The 17,826-nt window shown below is 46.0% G+C and overlaps 1 protein-coding gene across 1 annotated transcript in view; it reads right to left on the reverse strand.

The window, feature by feature from the left end:
- LOC109907244 (inactive phospholipase C-like protein 2) overlaps window positions 1-17,625 on the reverse strand; it is a 45,257-nt gene extending 27,632 nt beyond the window's left edge. The window contains exons 1-4 of the mRNA XM_031795211.1: window positions 16,903-17,625; window positions 961-1,062; window positions 583-732; window positions 81-241 (exon numbers count right to left, since the gene is read on the reverse strand). Coding sequence (XP_031651071.1) covers window positions 81-241; window positions 583-732; window positions 961-1,062; window positions 16,903-17,100 — 611 coding nt within the window. The 5' untranslated portion in view covers window positions 17,101-17,625. The remainder of the gene's footprint in view (window positions 1-80; window positions 242-582; window positions 733-960; window positions 1,063-16,902) is intronic.
- Between the last annotated feature and the right edge of the window lie 201 nt (window positions 17,626-17,826).

The following is a 17,826-nucleotide window of genomic DNA, read 5'->3' on the forward strand; positions in this document are numbered from 1 at the left end:
CAACCCGGAAATACTTTGTTGACATGTATTCTACATCAAGATCTGGCAACCCAGCAAGACATTGATGACATGTATCCTACCTCAGGCCAGTTACCCAAACGTTGGCCACCTCTGCAGAGTTAGCTACCAGGTCCAGAGCTTCATAGGTCTCTCCGTAGATGATAGAGAAGGCACAGTCCTCAGAGATCTGGTCATAGATGCCGTTGGTCCTAAATGTCTCTGTGTTGCGGCCGGTGCGGACCTGGAATGACACAAAGAAGGATCCAATCAAAAGTCAGTGAAGGAACTCGGTGAAACAATAGGAACAGTATACAAGGAGTCAACTGTTCCTATTGTTTCACCGAGTTCCTTCACTGACTGATTGTTCTATTTAGCTCCAAGACAGTGCTGAAGAATAGTCAACTCCCGATGAGCGCAAACTCCATTTAAATGTATTGCAGATCATCCAATTAAAATAGTTCTGGTTCAGTGCATAAACTCACTCATGGCATTCCCCAGCCATTGCATTTATCAGGAGTTAACTCTATTATGATTCATAGCATCCCTGTCTCCACTTTGTTCTCCTCCTGGGTGTGTACCTACCTCTCTGATGGAGGAGATGGCGATGCGGGCCTTATCTGACTCCTTCTTGGAGGGCTCCCATCGCAGGGCCTGCAGACTTGACTCCAGTAGGTAGTAGCGTTGGTAGACGCGTGAGTTGGAGCGCACTTTCCGCAGCTCAGTACCCCTCACCTGAGACAAACAGCACGTCAATTATGCACAGACATTGATCCTATTCACTGGGAAGCAAACAGGACGAAATAAACTACCTGGCCAATGAAAAACGCCTGTTTTCGTTTTCCGTTGTGAAATGTTTTTCAACAGTGTGCACTAATGAATAACTGAAACCAACAGACACTGCCACTGCAGAACTGTATAACTAGTTTATAACTAGTGTGTGTAATAGGTGATGTTCCCCACCATAGCACTGATGCAGTCTGCAGCGCTGCTGATCTTCCTCTCAGAGAGACTGCTGCTGAAGGAGACCGTCTTCTTCCTCTCACGACCAGCACGAGAACCATCCTACAGAGAGACAGAGGGAGGTTCAAAGGGAGGGATGGAGGGAGGGAGACAGAGGGGAAGAGGATGAGAGGGGAAGCGATAGGAGGAAATTGGGAAAGTGGAGAGAGAGTGGAGCAGAGGGAAAGGGAGAAAGATATTAATACAGATTAATCTACACTCCAACCAGCACAGGTTCATTACACTCTGTAGTTGTTTCTTCTGATATCATGTGTCAGAGTGCCTTTGCCCTTCACCCTTAACCCATTAATCAAACACTGATGGGCTTTGAGAATTCTAAATCCGATTGTCCTTCATGACTTTGGCCTCCAAATCGTCTGAGTTCTAAATCACTCTTCCGCACAATCAACCACTCAAAAGGGCAGAGAGAGAGAGAGAGAGAGAGAGAGAGCGAGAGCGAGAGAGAGAGAGAGAGAGAGAGAGAGAGCCATTAAAGGGAAGGATGACAACATTGTTTGGGTGTGGTGGGGTGGGTTTATTTAATTACAGATATATCTAGCTCTAGAAAAAAACTATCAAAGAGAATCAGTAGCAGCATCAATGATGGAGTCTGACAGAATGATGGAGCATCAGGAAAGACAGAGGGAATACTGTTGCGTCCTGTAATCCAATCACGTTAACACACATTGAAAGGTGCCCTGACGCGGCCAATGACGACTGGCGACCTTATCATTCAGCCTAGTCAATACACAAGAACAGATTTAAACCTAAAAAAATGTGGGCCTCCCGAGTGGCGCAGCGGTCTCAGGCACTACAGTGCTTGAAGCATCACTACAGACCCGGGTTCGATCCCAGGCTGTGTTACAGCCAGCTGTGACCCGGCGACCCATGAGGAGGTGCACAATTGACCTTTGTTCATGTTTCAGAGGACGCATGACTCCACCTTCGCCTCCCAAGCCCGTTAGGGGGCGAGTAAAGACAAGGTTGAAATTGGGGAGAAAAATGGGGTAAAATACCCCCCAAAAAATTTATAGTTGTCTATCCCTGTACCAAAACTAGATTTCCCATGTGGACACTATGCATGAACAACCAGAAAGAGAGAGAACGGTGGTGGTGTTTAAGTCCCTGCTCCTTCATGTGACTCCACCTCAAACAGATGTTCTCCCAACAGGGATCAATTATGTCTGATCATCTTATCTCCTTTATCAACTCATGGTTCCCTCTTCTCTATTCCCTCTCTTTTCTTGTTCCTGGAAGAGAAAGAATGAGTATCCCTTGCCTTTCTGCTGTTTCTATTTGAATATCATGGCAGAAACACTGGTTGCGCACACAGACAGACAACTGTACTAGATACAGAGCTGCACTGATGTCAAAGAAAATCAATGTGGCACTAAATCTACAGTACCAGTAGGGTTTCTCCACAGCCATTCACACCCAAGTGAAATCACTGGACATACAGGAAATACCATCCAAATGCATTTAAAGACTTGTTTCTCTCGAAGTTCAAAGACCTGTGTCTATTCTATTAAAAGTCAGATTAATTAAAAGTCATTAAAAGTTAAAAGTTAAAAAAATTAAAAGTTATTAAAAGTCAGATTAATGTTATTGGTACCAAATGGCACCCTACTCCCTATATAGTGCCGTACCCTATGGGCCCTGGTCGAAAGTAGTGCCCTATAGGGAATTAGGGTGCTATTTGGGAAGCAGACAGACAGTAACAGACTCTAGAACTAGGATATGTAGTTCTATGAGGTTCATGTGGTAGCCTCACACCAGCAGAGGTTTGCGTGTCTGTTAGGCTGGAGGAGCAAATGCCATGTGACCTATTCAATAGACTGATTAAATTGAAGTCTGTATAGGGCCACTTCATACTGTATGTAATAAACTCACAAAAAAAGAAATGTCCTCTCACTGTCAACTGCTTTTATTTTCAGCAAACTTAACATGTGTAAATATTTGTATGAACAAGATTTGTATGAATGTGTAAATATGTGTAATGTGTAAACGTGTAAATATGTGTAATGTGTAAACGTGTAAATATGTGTAATGTGTAAACGTGTAAATATGTGTAATGTGTAAACGTGTAAATATGTGTAATGTGTAAACGTGTAAATATGTGTAATGTGTAAACGTGTAAATATGTGTAATGTGTAAACGTGTAAATATGTGTAATGTGTAAACGTGTAAATATGTGTAATGTGTAAACGTGTAAATATTTGTATGAACAATATTTGTATGAACAAGATTCAACAGACATAAACTGAACAAGATTCAACAGACATAAACTGAACAAGATTCAACAGACATAAACTGAACAAGTTCCACAGACATGTGACTAACCTGAACTGGGATAATGTGTCCCTGAACAAAGGGGGGGTCAAAATCAAAAGTAACAGTCGGTATCTGGTGTGGCCACTGCATTAAGTACTGCAGTGCATCTCCTCCTCATGGACTGCACCATATTTGCCAGTTCTTGATGTGAGATGTTACCTCACTCTTCCACCAAGGCACCTGCAAGTTCCCAGACATTTCTGGGGGTGAATGGCCCTCACCCTCTGACCCAACAGGTCCCAGACGTGCTCAATGGGATTGAGATCCGGGCTCTTCGCTGGCCATGGCCGAACACTGACATTCCTGTCTTGCAGGAAATCATGCACAGAACGAGCAGTATGGCTGGTGGCATTGTCATGCTGGAGGGTCATGTCAGGATGAGCCTGCAGGAAGGGTACCACATGAGGGAGGAGGATGTCTTCTCTGTAACGCACAGCACTGAGATTGCCTGCAATGACAGCAAGCTCAGTCCGATGATGCTGTGACACACAGCCCCAGACCATGACGGACCTTCCACCTCCAAATCGATCCCGTTCCAGAGTGCTTGGTGTAACTCTCATTCCTTCGATGATAAACGCAAATCCGACCATCACCCCTGGTGAGACAAAACCGCCACTCGTCAGTGAAGAGCACTTTTTGCCAGTCCTGTCTGGTCCAGCAACGGTGGGTTTGTGCCTATAGGCGATGTTGTTGCCGGTGATGTCTGGTGAGGACCTGCCTTAAAACAGGCTTACAAGCCCTCAGTCAAGCCTCTCTCAGGCTAATGTGGACAGTCTGAGCAGTGATGGAGGCCATGTGCGTTCCTGGTGTAACTCGGGCAGTTGAGATGTTTATACCTGTCCCGCAGGTGTGATTTTCGGATGTACCGATCCTGTGCAGGTGTTGTTACATGTGGTCTGCCACTGTGAGGACGATCCGCTGTCCATCCTGTCTTTGGCGTCTTACAGTACAGACATTGCAATTTATTGCCCTGGCCACATCTGCAGTCCTCATGCCTCCTTGCAGCATGCCTAAGGCACGTTCACGCAGATGAGCAGGGACCCTGGGCATCTTTCATTTGGTGTTTTTCAGAGTCAGTAGAAAGGCCTCTAGTGTCCTAAGTTTTCATAACTGTGGCCTTAATTGCCTACCGTCTGTAAGCTGTTAGTGTCTTAACGACTGTTCCACAGGTGCATGTTCATTAATTGTTTATGGTTCATTGAACAAGCATGGGAAACAGTGTTTAAACACTTTACAATGAAGATCTGTGAAGTTATTTGGATTTTTACAAATTATCTTTGAAAGACAGGGTCCTGAAAAAGGAATGTTTCTTTTTTTGCTGAGTATATGTCTACACACACACACACACACACACACACACACACACACACACACACACACACACACACACAACCTCATTACACGTATCAATACAAAACACACACACACACAACCTCATTACACGTATCAATACAAAACACACACACACTAATCTCTGACGTCAATATAGACCCTGAACACATTACCTTGAAAAGAGATGAGCTGGTCACACACAAACACACTCATTCAGTTGTAAACAAGTGGCCAATGTGCACATGTAAACGAGCACAGTGAGAAAACACACTTACATACACCCTGTGTTCACTGTCTTCTAACATTTTCGTCAAAGAGCCATGTAACCTTTTAAGGTCTGTAACCTCTGCTTGAATTATATAATTAGCCACGCTACCTTAGACTGAGGCGTGTGTGTGTGTGTGTGTGTGTGTGTGTGTGTGTGTGTGTGTGTGTGTGTGTGTGTGTGTATGTGTGTGTGTGTGTGTGTGTGTGTGTGTGTGTGTGTGTGTGTGTGTGTGTGTGTGTGTGTGTGTGTGTGTGTGTGTGTGTGTGTGTGTGTGTGTGTGTGTGGAAGACAGAGCAAGAGAGGAAAAAAAGAAAAAGAAACAAAGCTTTGGTCCTGAACTGTTGTCCTTTGAGGCTTTAAAACCATGATGTTGAACATTCAGAGCAACTGGGAAACGTCCATGACAGGCATTGTAGTCCCCTTAGCTTGCTATGTAACTTCTGAGTGATAGGGAGCACAAGCACCACCACAAATCATCCTACACCACTGCACACACACTCGTCGTAACTATGACAACTAGCATAGCCTTGTCAGCAAATGACTGCTGTCTGAACACACACAAGTCCGGTCACTTGTAACTTGCTGTTTGGCCAGTCAGTATTACAAAACAGAATTGAAAAACAAAAGTGATTCGAGCATTAAGGCCTGCAGTGTGAACAAGGCTTTAGAGACTCATGATTGATGACATACTTTGCTCTGAAACACACATGCAGGTACCAGCAGGCTCAAACACCTGGCTGTGATCATCTGGGATTTCTGTGTTAAAACACAAACATATACACACCACCAAAAACCATCATGCTAAAAACATTATACATCTTCTGGACGGTGGCTTAGCATTAAAAAGGTTAGTACAAACTATGATCATATTTGTCTCACTTCTGCACCTGTATGTGTGTGTCTGTGTGTGTGTATCTGTGTGTCTGTGTGTCAGGGTTGAGGTCAATTCCATTTAAATTCCAGTCAATTCAGAATGTAAACCAAACTCCAATTCCACATTGTCCTCATTGAAAAGCATTGAATAGAATAGACATTTCAGTGTACTTCCTGAATTGACTGGAATTGAAATAGAATTGACCCCAACTCTGTTGTGCATGTGAGTGTGTGTTAATGCATCGATGTGTATTTGATACAGTATGGGACAGGAAGTCAATGTTACAACGCAGAGGATAAACAGGAAGTATGAAGTGGTCGTGTCATTCACTCAGCAACAACATGATTCAACACCATTTACTACGCAACACCCACACCAATTCAGAACCAGCAGATAGTCGAGTCAAAACCACCAACTAAGAGCTTACCAGACGTGTCTCCTTCTTTACAAGTCTTTGATGTTCCAGATGAGATGCAGGTTTGAGGATGATTCAAAAGGCAGACATGAAAAGGTCATTGTGACAGCAATCTAACCACAGTTTCTGCTGAAAAGGTCACAGCCGGAGCTCTCTTGTAGGCCTTCAGCTAAGCCCCAAACCCACTGAAACACTAGAGGCTGCAGGGTACAGGAGTATGAGCAATCAATATGTGAATTTTTGTTTGGTTGTTTGGGCATGAACAGAGTATTTGTTTCAAATGTAGAATGCATCAGTGGTGCCTTGGTGAGTTAGGGGCTGATGATGAATCTAGTGATCATTCTCTCTCTCGCACACCAACATATTGTTTGTGAAGAGCCCTCACTTAACCTCAGCACTCCTCCATAGCAACAGCTGGATTACCATCCAGACTTCTGTACTCTCCTGATGTGTGTGTGTGTGTGTGTGTGTGTGTGTGTGTGTGTGTGTGTGTGTGTGTGTGTGTGTGTGTGTGTGTGTGTGTGTGTGTGTGTGTGTGTGTGTGTGTGTGTGTGTGTGTGTGTGTGTTGCAGAGAACAGGTATTATGTGTATTGCTTGGCTGTGGTTACTTTCTCTAAAACAGCCTGAAGCAATGTGAATTGGTGTAAAGGTGGTCCAAAGCAGGCTAAAGTGGGCTAAAGATTCCAGTCAGTGTTAAGTAGCAGGTAAGAGGAGCTACAACTCAAACCATATCCCTCTCCAGCTGTCTGCCAACCCCCCAAGCTAACACTGTTCTCTCAGTCAGAAAACACATAAAAATAACTCTCTCTCAAACACACACACACACACGATCTCCCACATTACCATATATGGTGGTTAGGTTGTCTAAGACACGCACCCACACATAATGAGGAAATCATTACTACTCATACAATACTACAAAGACTCGATTTGTTAGGTCATCAAACAGTTGAAAATAAAATAAATAAAACAAGTTCCAAAGAAACTCACCACACCTCTGTGTGTTTTGGTGTCTGTAACTGTGACGAAACAGGAAGCAAAGACAACATTTTGTCTCTGTGATTCTTACAGGTAGATGACAGAGTCCTGTTGTCTTATCGTTATCTCCACTAACATGAACTTCAGTCTCAGAGACTGGGTACTACCCAGAGACCGGTTACTACCCAGAGACAGGTTACTACCCAGAGACAGGTTACTACCCAGAGACAGGTTACTACCCAGAGACAGGTTACTACCCAGAGACAGGTTACTACCCAGAGACAGGTTACTACCCAGAGACAGGGCACTACCCAGAGACAGGGCACTACCCAGAGACAGGGCACTACCCAGAGACAGGGCACTACCCAGAGACAGGTTACTACCCAGAGACAGGGCACTACCCAGAGACAGGGCACTACCCAGAGACAGGTTACTACCCAGAGACAGGGCACTACCCAGAGACAGGGCACTACCCAGAGATAGGGCACTACCCAGAGACAGGTTACTACCCAGAGACAGGGCACTACCCAGAGACAGGGCACTACCCAGAGACAGGGCACTACCCAGAGACAGGGCACTACCCAGAGACAGGGCACTACCCAGAGATAGGGCACTACCCAGAGACAGGTTACTACCCAGAGACAGGGCACTACCCAGAGACAGGGCACTACCCAGAGATAGGGCACTACCCAGAGACAGGTTACTACCCAGAGACAAAGTACTACTTAGAAGGCACAAGAGCACCCTTACCTACCTACCCACCCTGAGACAGGGTACTAACCAGAGCACCCTTAAATACCTTCCCACCCTGAGACAGGGTATTAACCAGAGCACCCTTACCAACCTACCCACCCCGAGACAGGGTATTAACCAGAGCACCCTTACCTACCTACCCACCCTGAGACAGGGTACCTGACAGGGTATTAACCAGAGCACCCTTCCCTACCTACGCACCCTGAGACAGGGTACTAACCAGAGCACCCTTAAATACCTTCCCACCCTGAAACAGGGTACTAACCAGAGCACCCTTAAATACCTTCCCACCCTGAAACAGGGTATTAACCAGAGCACCCTTACCTACCTACCCACCCTGAGACAGGGTATTAACAAGAGCACCCTTACCTACCTACCCACCCTGAGACAGGGTACTAACCAGAGCACCCTTAAATACCTTCCCACCCTGAGACAGGGTATTAACCAGAGCACCCTTACCAACCTACCCACCCCGAGACAGGGTATTAACCAGAGCACCCTTACCTACCTACCCACCCTGAGACAGGGTATTAACCAGAGCACCCTTCCCTACCTACCCACCCTGAGACAGGGTACTAACTAGAGCACCCTTAAATACCTTCCCACCCTGAAACAGGGTATTAACCAGAGCACCCTTACCTACCTACCCACCCTGAGACAGGGTATTAACCAGAGCACCCTTCCCTACCTACCCACCCTGAGACAGGGTACTAACCGGAGCACCCTTAAATACCTTCCCACCCTGAAACAGGGTACTAACCAGAGCACCCTTAAATACCTTCCCGCCCTGAGACAGGGTACTAACCAGAGCACCCTGACCGACCTACCCACACTGAGACAGGGTACTAACCAGAGCACCCTTACCTACCTACCCACCCCGAGACAGCGTACTAACCAGAGCACCCTTACCTGCCTACCCACCCTGAGACAGGGTACTAACCAGAGCACCCTTACCTACCCACCCTGAGACAGGGTACTAACCAGAGCACCCTTAAATACCTTTCCACCCTGAGACAGGGTACTAACCAGAGCACCCTTACCTGCCTACCCACCCTGAGACAGGGTACTAACCAGAGCACCCTTACCTACCTACCCACCCTGAGACAGGGTACTAACCAGAGCACCCTTACCTACCTACCCACCTAGCATGAGCATTAGAGAAAAAGAGAGGAGAAAACAGGCCTGTGTTCCAAAGTAGTGCACTATATAGGGAATAGGCTACCATTTGGGACAGCTCAGGGGTGAAATTAGGACAGGAGGGAAGGTCTCTAACCAACTAAAAGGAGAGGAAGAGAGGGGTAAGATAGGAGGGAAGGTCTCTAACCAACTAAAAGGACAGGAAGAGAGGGGTAAGACAGGAGGGAAAGTCTCTAACCAACTAAAAGGAGAGAGGAGGAGAGGGGTAAGACAGGAGGGAAGGTCTCTAATCAACTAACAGGAGAGAGGAGGAGAGGGGTAAGACAGGAGGGAAGGTCTCTAACCAACTAAAAGGAGAGGAAGAGAGGGGTAAGAGGAGGGAAGGTCTCTAACCAACTAAAAGGAGAGAGGAGGAGAGGGGTAAGACAGGAGGGAAGGTCTCTAACCAACTAAAAGGAGAGAGGAAGAGAGGGGTAAGACAGGAGGGAAGGTCTCTAGCCAACTAAAAGGATAGAGGAGGAGAGGGGTAAGACAGGAGGGAAGGTCTCTAGCCAACTAAAAGGTGAGGAAGAGAGGGGTAAGACAGGAGGGACGGTCTCTAACCAACTAAAAGGAGAGAGGAGGAGAGGGGTAGACAGGAGGGACGGTCTCTAACCAACTAAAAGGAGAGAGGAGGAGAGGGGTAAGACAGGAGGGAAGGTCTCTAACCAACTAAAAGGAGAGGAAGAGAGAGGTAAGACAGGAGGGAAGGTCTCTAACCCACTAAAAGGAGAGAGGAGGAGAGGGGCAAGACAGGAGGGAAGGTATCTAACCAACTAAAAGGAGAGAGGGAGGGGTAAGACAGGAGGGACGGTCTCTAACCAACTAAAAGGAGAGGAAGAGAGGGGTAAGAGAGGAGGGAAGGTCTCTAACCAACTAAAAGGAGAGAGGAAGAGAGGGGTAAGACAGGAGGGAAGGTCTCTAACCAACTAAAAGGAGAGAGGAAGAGAGGGGTAAGACAGGAGGGAAGGTCTCTAACCAACTAAAAGGAGAGAGGAAGAGAGGGGTAAGACAGGAGGGAAGGTCTCTAACCAACTAAAAGGAGAGAGGAAGAGAGGGGTAAGACAGGAGGGAAGGTCTCTAACCAACTAAAAGGAGCGGAAGAGAGGGGTAAGACAGGAGGGAAGGTCTCTAACCAACTAAAAGGAGAGAGGAAGAGAGGGGTAAGACAGGAGGGAAGGTCTCTAACCAACTAAAAGGAGAGAGGATGAGAGGGGTAAGACAGGAGGGAAGGTCTCTAACCAACTAAAAGGAGAGGAAGAGAGGGGTAAGAGGAGGGAAGATCTCTAACCAACTAAAAGGAGAGAGGAGGAGAGGGGTAAGACAGGAGAGAATGTCTCTAACCAACTAAAAGGAGAGAGGAGGAGAGGGGTAAGACAGGAGGGAAGGTCTCTAACCAACTAAAAGGAGAGAGGAAGAGAGGGTTAAGACAGGAGGGAAGGTCTCTAACCAACTAAAAGGAGAGAGGAAGAGAGGGTTAAGACAGGAGGGAAGGTCTCTAACCAACTAAAAGGAGAGAGTAGGAGAGGGTTAAGACAGGAGGGAAGGTCTCTAACCAACTAAAAGGAGAGAGGAGGAGAGGGGTAGACAGGAGGGAAGGTCTCTAACCAACTAAAATGAGAGAGGAGGAGAAGGTTAAGACAGGAGGGAAGGTCTCTAACCAACTAAAAGGAGAGAGGAAGAGAGGGGTAAGACAGGAGGGAAGGTCTCTAACCAACTAAAAGGAGAGAGGAGGAGAGGGGTAAGACAGGAGAGAAGGTCTCTAACCAACTAAAAGGAGAGAGGAGGAGAGGGGTAAGACAGGAGGGAAGGTCTCTAACCAACTAAAAGGAGAGAGGAAGAGAGGGTTAAGACAGGAGGGAAGGTCTCTAACCAACTAAAGGAGAGAGGAGGAGAGGGTTAAGACAGGAGGGAAGGTCTCTAACCAACTAAAAGGAGAGAGGATGAGAGGGGTAAGACAGGAGGGAAGGTCTCTAACCAACTAAAAGGAGAGAGGAGGAGAGGGGTAAGACAGGAGGGAAGGTCTCTAACCAACTAAAAGGAGAGAGGAGGAGAGGGGTAGACAGGAGGGAAGGTCTCTAACCAACTAAAAGGAGAGAGGAAGAGAGGGGTAAGACAGGAGGGAAGAGAAGTAGACAGAAGAGAGAAAGAGCAATAGGGGGAGAGAAAAAAGAGGAGAGGTGAGTTTGGGGGTGTGTGAGGCATAACAGCATGTGGAGCTTCTCCCCTACTGATATGCCCCTATCCAAAAACACACACAGAAGCCAAATCCTCTGACTTACATTCAAAAGGCCAGGAATGTCATATGCCCAGTTTTCCTACATACTGTACCAGACAGGGATTGATCCCATCCCGAGGAATTGTTGAGATGAACCAGACAGGTTGTTTTCATGGGGGCAGCAGAGGTGTGCAAGGAGGAATGGGCAGGGGAATGAGACTGAGCAACTAGGGTGCTAGCTAGTGCATGGTAGTCAACTACTTGTGGAAAGCCTAAATGTGTTAGTCTTCAGTGTGTAGGCTATGTGGCTCACTGAGCATGGTGCTTGCAACGCCAGTATGGTGGGTTTGATTCCCGCTGGAGACGCTCATATGAAAATGTATATTAGTATTTTGCTCTGCGTTGTTGTTCCTGTGTCGTACTCTGCTGCCCTTTAAAGATGCACTTTGTGTGTTGCAAGTAAAGACATGTGATGTAGCTAACCACCACATCAAACAAACTGGTGGAAGATAGTCGAGCATGTCGAGCAGCAGCGAAGAGAAGTCATTTAACGCCACTTACAGCCCAGCGTGGGACGGAGCTGGTTATTGTAGACGCAACACAACTTTCCTGAAGCGTGAGAGAAAGCTAAACACATTTCTGTTTCTGACAATCCTATCCTGGCAACGCAGAAACAAATGAAGTCAATGGGTAGGAGGAGAAAATGGAGATGGAGAGTTTTACGACCCAGCTAGCACATAATGTTCTGAGAACCATCTGTTTCTTCGAGCTTGGTGAGAGGTTGGTTGTCCCATGGTTATTCTGGGAATGGTGCAGGACAGTTGCTTGGCTTTGGAACATTCTCTGCACGTTTAAGGAACCTTCTTTGCTATTTCATTACTTTAACATAACGTTTCCTAAAAGTTCAAACATGTTTACATTTAATAACGTTTTTGGTAATGTTCTAAGAACATTCTACAACTGGTTTGACATTGGAAATCGTTCAGAGAACATTAAGAAATAACCTTCTCCTGTGGGAATTTCAATACTTCCTCATAACACTTCCACCAGGTTTCCTCGGGATTCTATTTAAAGTCATGTTCTCAAATTGTTCCGAGAACGTTAAGAAACAGTGTTATTCGTGTACTTTAGCATATCGTTTTCTGTAGGTTTCCTCGTGTTTCTATTTAAAGGCAGAACATTAAGAAACATTTCCATAAAAACATAAGAAACATTGGTTCTCAGCATCAACAAAACTATCTCTATCCTCTCTCTTGTTAAGTGTGTTCAGGGGTTGGCCGCGTCCACTAATTGGCCACATCTGAGAGAGAAAGAGTGAGAGACAGACAGAGATACAGAGAGTGAGGAGGAAATAGATAGAGGTTGAAGAGAAAGAAAGCGAGTGAGAGAGAGAGAGAGAGAGAGAGAGGGGAGGAAATAGATGGGAGGTTTAAGACAAAGAGAGTGAGAGAATGAAAGAGCGATACAGAGAGGAAAGAGATAGAGGTTGAAGAGAAAGAGCAATTAGACCCAACCAAATCATACTTGACACATTGGAAAGAATTGGCTCTCAAGAGAAGACAGGCTATGTGCACACTGCCCACAAAATGAGGTGGAAACTTCCTAACCTCCTGGCAAATGTATGACCATATTAGAGACACATATTTCCCTCAGATTACACAGATCCACAAAGAATTTGAAAACCAACCCAATTTTGATAAACTACTGGGTGAAATACCACAGTGTACCATCACAGCAGCAAGATTTGTGACCTGTTGCCACAAGAAAAGGTCAACCAGTGAAGAACAAATACATTGTAAATTGTAAATACAACCCATATTTATGTTTATTTATTTTCCCTTTTGTACTTTAACTATTTGCACATCGTTACAACACTGTATATAGACATAATATGATATTTGAAATGTGTAATGTTTACTGTTAATGTATTGTTTATTTCACTTTTGTTTATTATCTACTTCACTTGCTTTGGCAATGTTACCATATGTTTCCCATGCCAATAAAGCCCTTGAATTGAATTGAGAGAGAGACCGAGAGAGACAGAGAGAGAGAGGCAGAGAGAGAGAGGCAGAGACAGAGCGACAGAGAGAGAGACAGAGAGAGGGGCAGAGAGAGAGAGGCAGAGCGACAGAGAGAGACAGAGCGACAGAGAGAGAGACAGAGCGACAGAGAGAGAGACAGACAGAGAGAGCGAGGCAGAGAGAGAGAGACAGAGAGAGACACAGAGAGAGACATAGAGAGACAGAGAGAGAGACAGAGAGAGAAACAGAGAGAGAGACATACAGAGAGAGAGAGACAGAGAGACAGAGAGAGAGAGACATAGAGAGACAGAGAGACAGAAAGAGAGAGACATAGAGAGACAGAAAGAGAGAGACATAGAGAGACAGAGAGAGAGAGACATAGAGAGACAGAGAGAGACACAGAGAGAGAGACATAGAGAGAGACACAGAGAGAGAGACATAGAGAGACAGAGAGAGACAGAGAGAGAGAGAGAGACATAGAGAGAGACAGAGAGAGAGACATAGAGAGAGACATAGAGAGAGACACAGAGAGAGACACAGAGAGAGAGACATAGAGAGACAGAGAGAGACACAGAGAGAGAGACAGAGAGACAGAGAGAGAGAGAGACAGAGAGGCAGAGAGAGAGAGACAGAGAGACAGAAAGAGAGAGACATAGAGAGACAGAGAGAGAGAGACATAGAGAGACAGAGAGAGACAGAGAGAGAGAGAGAGAGACATAGAGAGAGACAGAGAGAGAGACATAGAGAGAGACACAGAGAGAGAGACATAGAGAGACAGAGAGAGAGAGAGACAGAGAGAGACAGAGAGAGAGACATAGAGAGAGACAGAGAGAGACAGAGAGAGACAGAGAGAGAGACATAGAGAGACAGAGAGACATAGAGAGACACAGAGAGAGACAGAGAGAGAGACATAGAGAGACAGAGAGAGAGACATAGAGAGACAGAGAGAGACACAGAGAGAGACAGAGAGAGAGACATAGAGAGACAGAGAGAGACACAGAGAGAGAGAGACATAGAGAGAGACAGAGAGAGAGACATAGAGAGAGAGACATAGAGAGACAGAGAGAGACACAGATAGAGAGAGACAGAGAGAGAGACATAGAGAGAGACATAGAGAGACAGAGAGAGACACAGAGAGAGAGACATAGAGAGACAGAGAGAGACACAGATAGAGAGAGACAGAGAGAGAGACATAGAGAGAGAGACATAGAGAGAGAGACATAGAGAGACAGAGAGAGACACAGAGAGAGAGAGACATAGAGAGAGACAGAGAGAGAGACATAGAGAGACAGAGAGAGACACAGAGAGAGAGAGACATAGAGAGAGACAGAGAGAGAGACATAGAGAGAGAGAGAGAGAGAGACACAGAGAGAGACAGAGAGAGAGACATAGAGAGATAGAGAGAGACACAGAGAGAGAGAGAGACATAGAGAGAGACAGAGAGAGAGAGACATAGAGAGAGAGAGAGACATAGAGAGAGACATAGAGAGAGACATAGAGAGAGACAGAGAGAGAGACAGAGAGAGAGACATAGAGAGAGAGACACAGAGAGACACAGAGAGAGAGACATAGAGAGACAGAGAGAGACACAGAGAGAGAGAGACATAGAGAGAGACAGAGAGAGAGACAGAGAGAGAGACAGAGAGAGAGACAGAGAGAGAGACAGAGAGAGACACAGAGAGAGAGACAGAGAGAGAGACAGAGAGAGAGACATAGAGAGAGACAGAGAGAGAGACATAGAGAGACAGAGAGAGACAGAGAGAGAGACATAGAGAGAGACAGAGAGAGAGACATAGAGAGAGACAGAGAGAGAGACATAGAGAGAGACAGAGAGAGAGACATAGAGAGAGACAGAGAGAGACATAGAGAGAGACATAGAGAGAGACAGAGAGAGAGACATAGAGAGAGAGACATAGAGAGAGACAGAGAGAGAGAGAGACATAGAGAGAGACAGAGAGAGAGACATAGAGAGAGACAGAGAGAGAGAGAATAGAGAGAGACAAGAGAGAGAGACATAGAGAGAGACATAGAGAGAGAGACATAGAGAGAGACAGAGAGAGAGACAGAGAGAGAGACATAGAGAGAGACATAGAGAGAGACATGGAGAGACATAGAGAGAGACAGAGAGAGACATAGAGAGACATAGAGAGAGACAGAGAGAGAGACATAGAGAGAGACATAGAGAGAGACAGAGAGAGAGACATAGAGAGAGACATAGAGAGAGAGACATAGAGAGAGACAGAGAGAGAGACATAGAGAGAGAGACATAGAGAGAGACATAGAGAGAGACATAGAGAGAGAGACATAGAGAGAGAGACAGAGAGAGAGACATAGAGAGAGACAGAGTGTAAGTAAGGGACCATCTCTATCTCTAACTGCTCATGACTCAAAGCAACATTGCAACATGAACTGTGAGGAAATTGGCCAACTGGTCAACTTCCTGCCCTGCCAAGTGCTGGGAGCGAATCAGACGGGCCCAGAGCCGACGTTGAAGACAAGGCCAACCAATTCATTCCTCTGTATGGATCAGCATCATACAAAACTGGCAAAGACAAGAGATCAATAAAAAGTATAATAAAACATTCAACAATCCTATGACACAAGATAAAGTGTTTGGACGAGCCCAGAGGTCACGAATGACAATATCGGCCCATTAAGAAACGGGGAACCTTCTTATTGAGGAATGTAATCGTTTTTCTTTCATGTTTGTGTTTTGCTATATTCTGTTATAGATTTTAGATTTTGCCTATGAAATTGTATATGCAGGGCTGTGAAAGGGACCCTGGTCTCAATGATGACTCCCTGCTTAAATAATGGTACCAGCTTGGATCGGTGCAAGTAATGTGTCCAGCACAGTAACTGGGTCAAGGGTCAGGTGCGTCATTCCATCCATCCAGCCAAGTCCAAAGATCTAGGAATCAATCTCGGTCTTTCTGTCTTGACAACGAACACAACAAGGCTAATTTAGTAGTAGGCCTAGAGATGGGCATGGTGCTCAAGGATCTGGGATGCATCTCAATAGTATAAAGGGGATTCCTCTCCTTGTATCCTTCCCTTTATAAGCATTGATCTGAGAAGACAAGAAAGCTGAAAGCTACTGTATGGTCCAAGGAGAAAATATAGGGAGAAGGAGAGGAGACAGGGAGAGGGGGAGAGACAGGGAGAAGGGGAGGAGACAGGGAGAAGGGGAGGAGACAGGGAGAAGGGGAGGAGACAGGGAGAGGGGGAGAGACAGGGAGAAGGGGAGGAGACAGGGAGAGGGGGAGAGACAGGGAGAAGGGGAGGAGACAGGGAGAAGGGGAGGAGAAAGGGAGAAGCAGTCACTTCAGACTCTAGACCCACAGATCAACTATAGACCCACAGATCAACTATTTCGCAATTAGCAGAGTGACAGTACCAAAACACCTCTCAATGACTAGATCGGAGTGTGATCTAACGCTACTGTATGTGTGAATGTGTGTGTGTCTGTTCATGAACAGTTAAGGATCCATTTAATATTGTCAGTTTGGTGTATTTAATATCCCCCCAACTTTTACCTTGATAATACTGCTCCGCCGCGGGATTCCTTTGGCGTCTGTATCTGCTCCTGCTCCCGGCTTGTCAGTCATGGGGGATCCGGGACCAGTGTCGGTTTGGACAGCTGTCACGGTGTCTGACATTCCGCAGCCTCCGTTGGACACCAATTCTTCTCGATGAGTCTGGAGGTTCACCCCGTTGCCTGGAGAGGGTTTCATCACAGCAACCGGTGGGCGCGCACCCTACCCGTCTTTCTGAAGTTCGCTACAAATTTGGAATTTTGTAGCTGTGGGTTTTGTTTGGTGTTCGCTTCGCTACGAGAAATAACTGACAATCATCTTATCCACGATGCTTTAGCGCGCCAAAGCGACTCCGTGCTTGACAGACAGCCACACACTCTTGCTCTCGCAAAGTAGACTATCCTAACTAAATATATCCTCTGCAAATCATGGTTCTCTGTCAGTAGCCTAGGCATCGCTTTACCCGACGAGAATGGGAATATTTTACATAGCTATAACCATCACATACCGCTGAGGTGCGTTCCGTTGTGATGTCGTCGTCGACTCGTCATAATAGAAAGTCAAAAAGAGATTCAGTGACCCGAATGGCGCACAACTCAAATGCGCAGTAATAAGCACTGCTGTCGGCGCTATTGTCTTTCATAATATGGAAATGAAAGCAAACGGCTTGACTTGACAGTTCTCAGTGCGTTCTGCAACTTAGCCTTCCCACTGGGTACAGATGTCAATTCATCATATATTCCACGTTGGTTCAACGTTGAAATTACGTGGAAACAATAACGTTGATTCAACCAGTGTTTGCCCAGTGGGTTGTCCCTAAATATATCTTCCTTGAGAGCTGGGGTAGCAGGTGAGCATCATGTTTCCAGTCGTGTCGAATTCTGTCGCTGTCTATGCTGACAGAGGCGCGAATATAACATTTAA

This window comes from Oncorhynchus kisutch, linkage group LG17 (genome assembly GCF_002021735.2).
Source record: "Oncorhynchus kisutch isolate 150728-3 linkage group LG17, Okis_V2, whole genome shotgun sequence".
Lineage (NCBI taxonomy): Eukaryota > Metazoa > Chordata > Actinopteri > Salmoniformes > Salmonidae > Oncorhynchus > Oncorhynchus kisutch.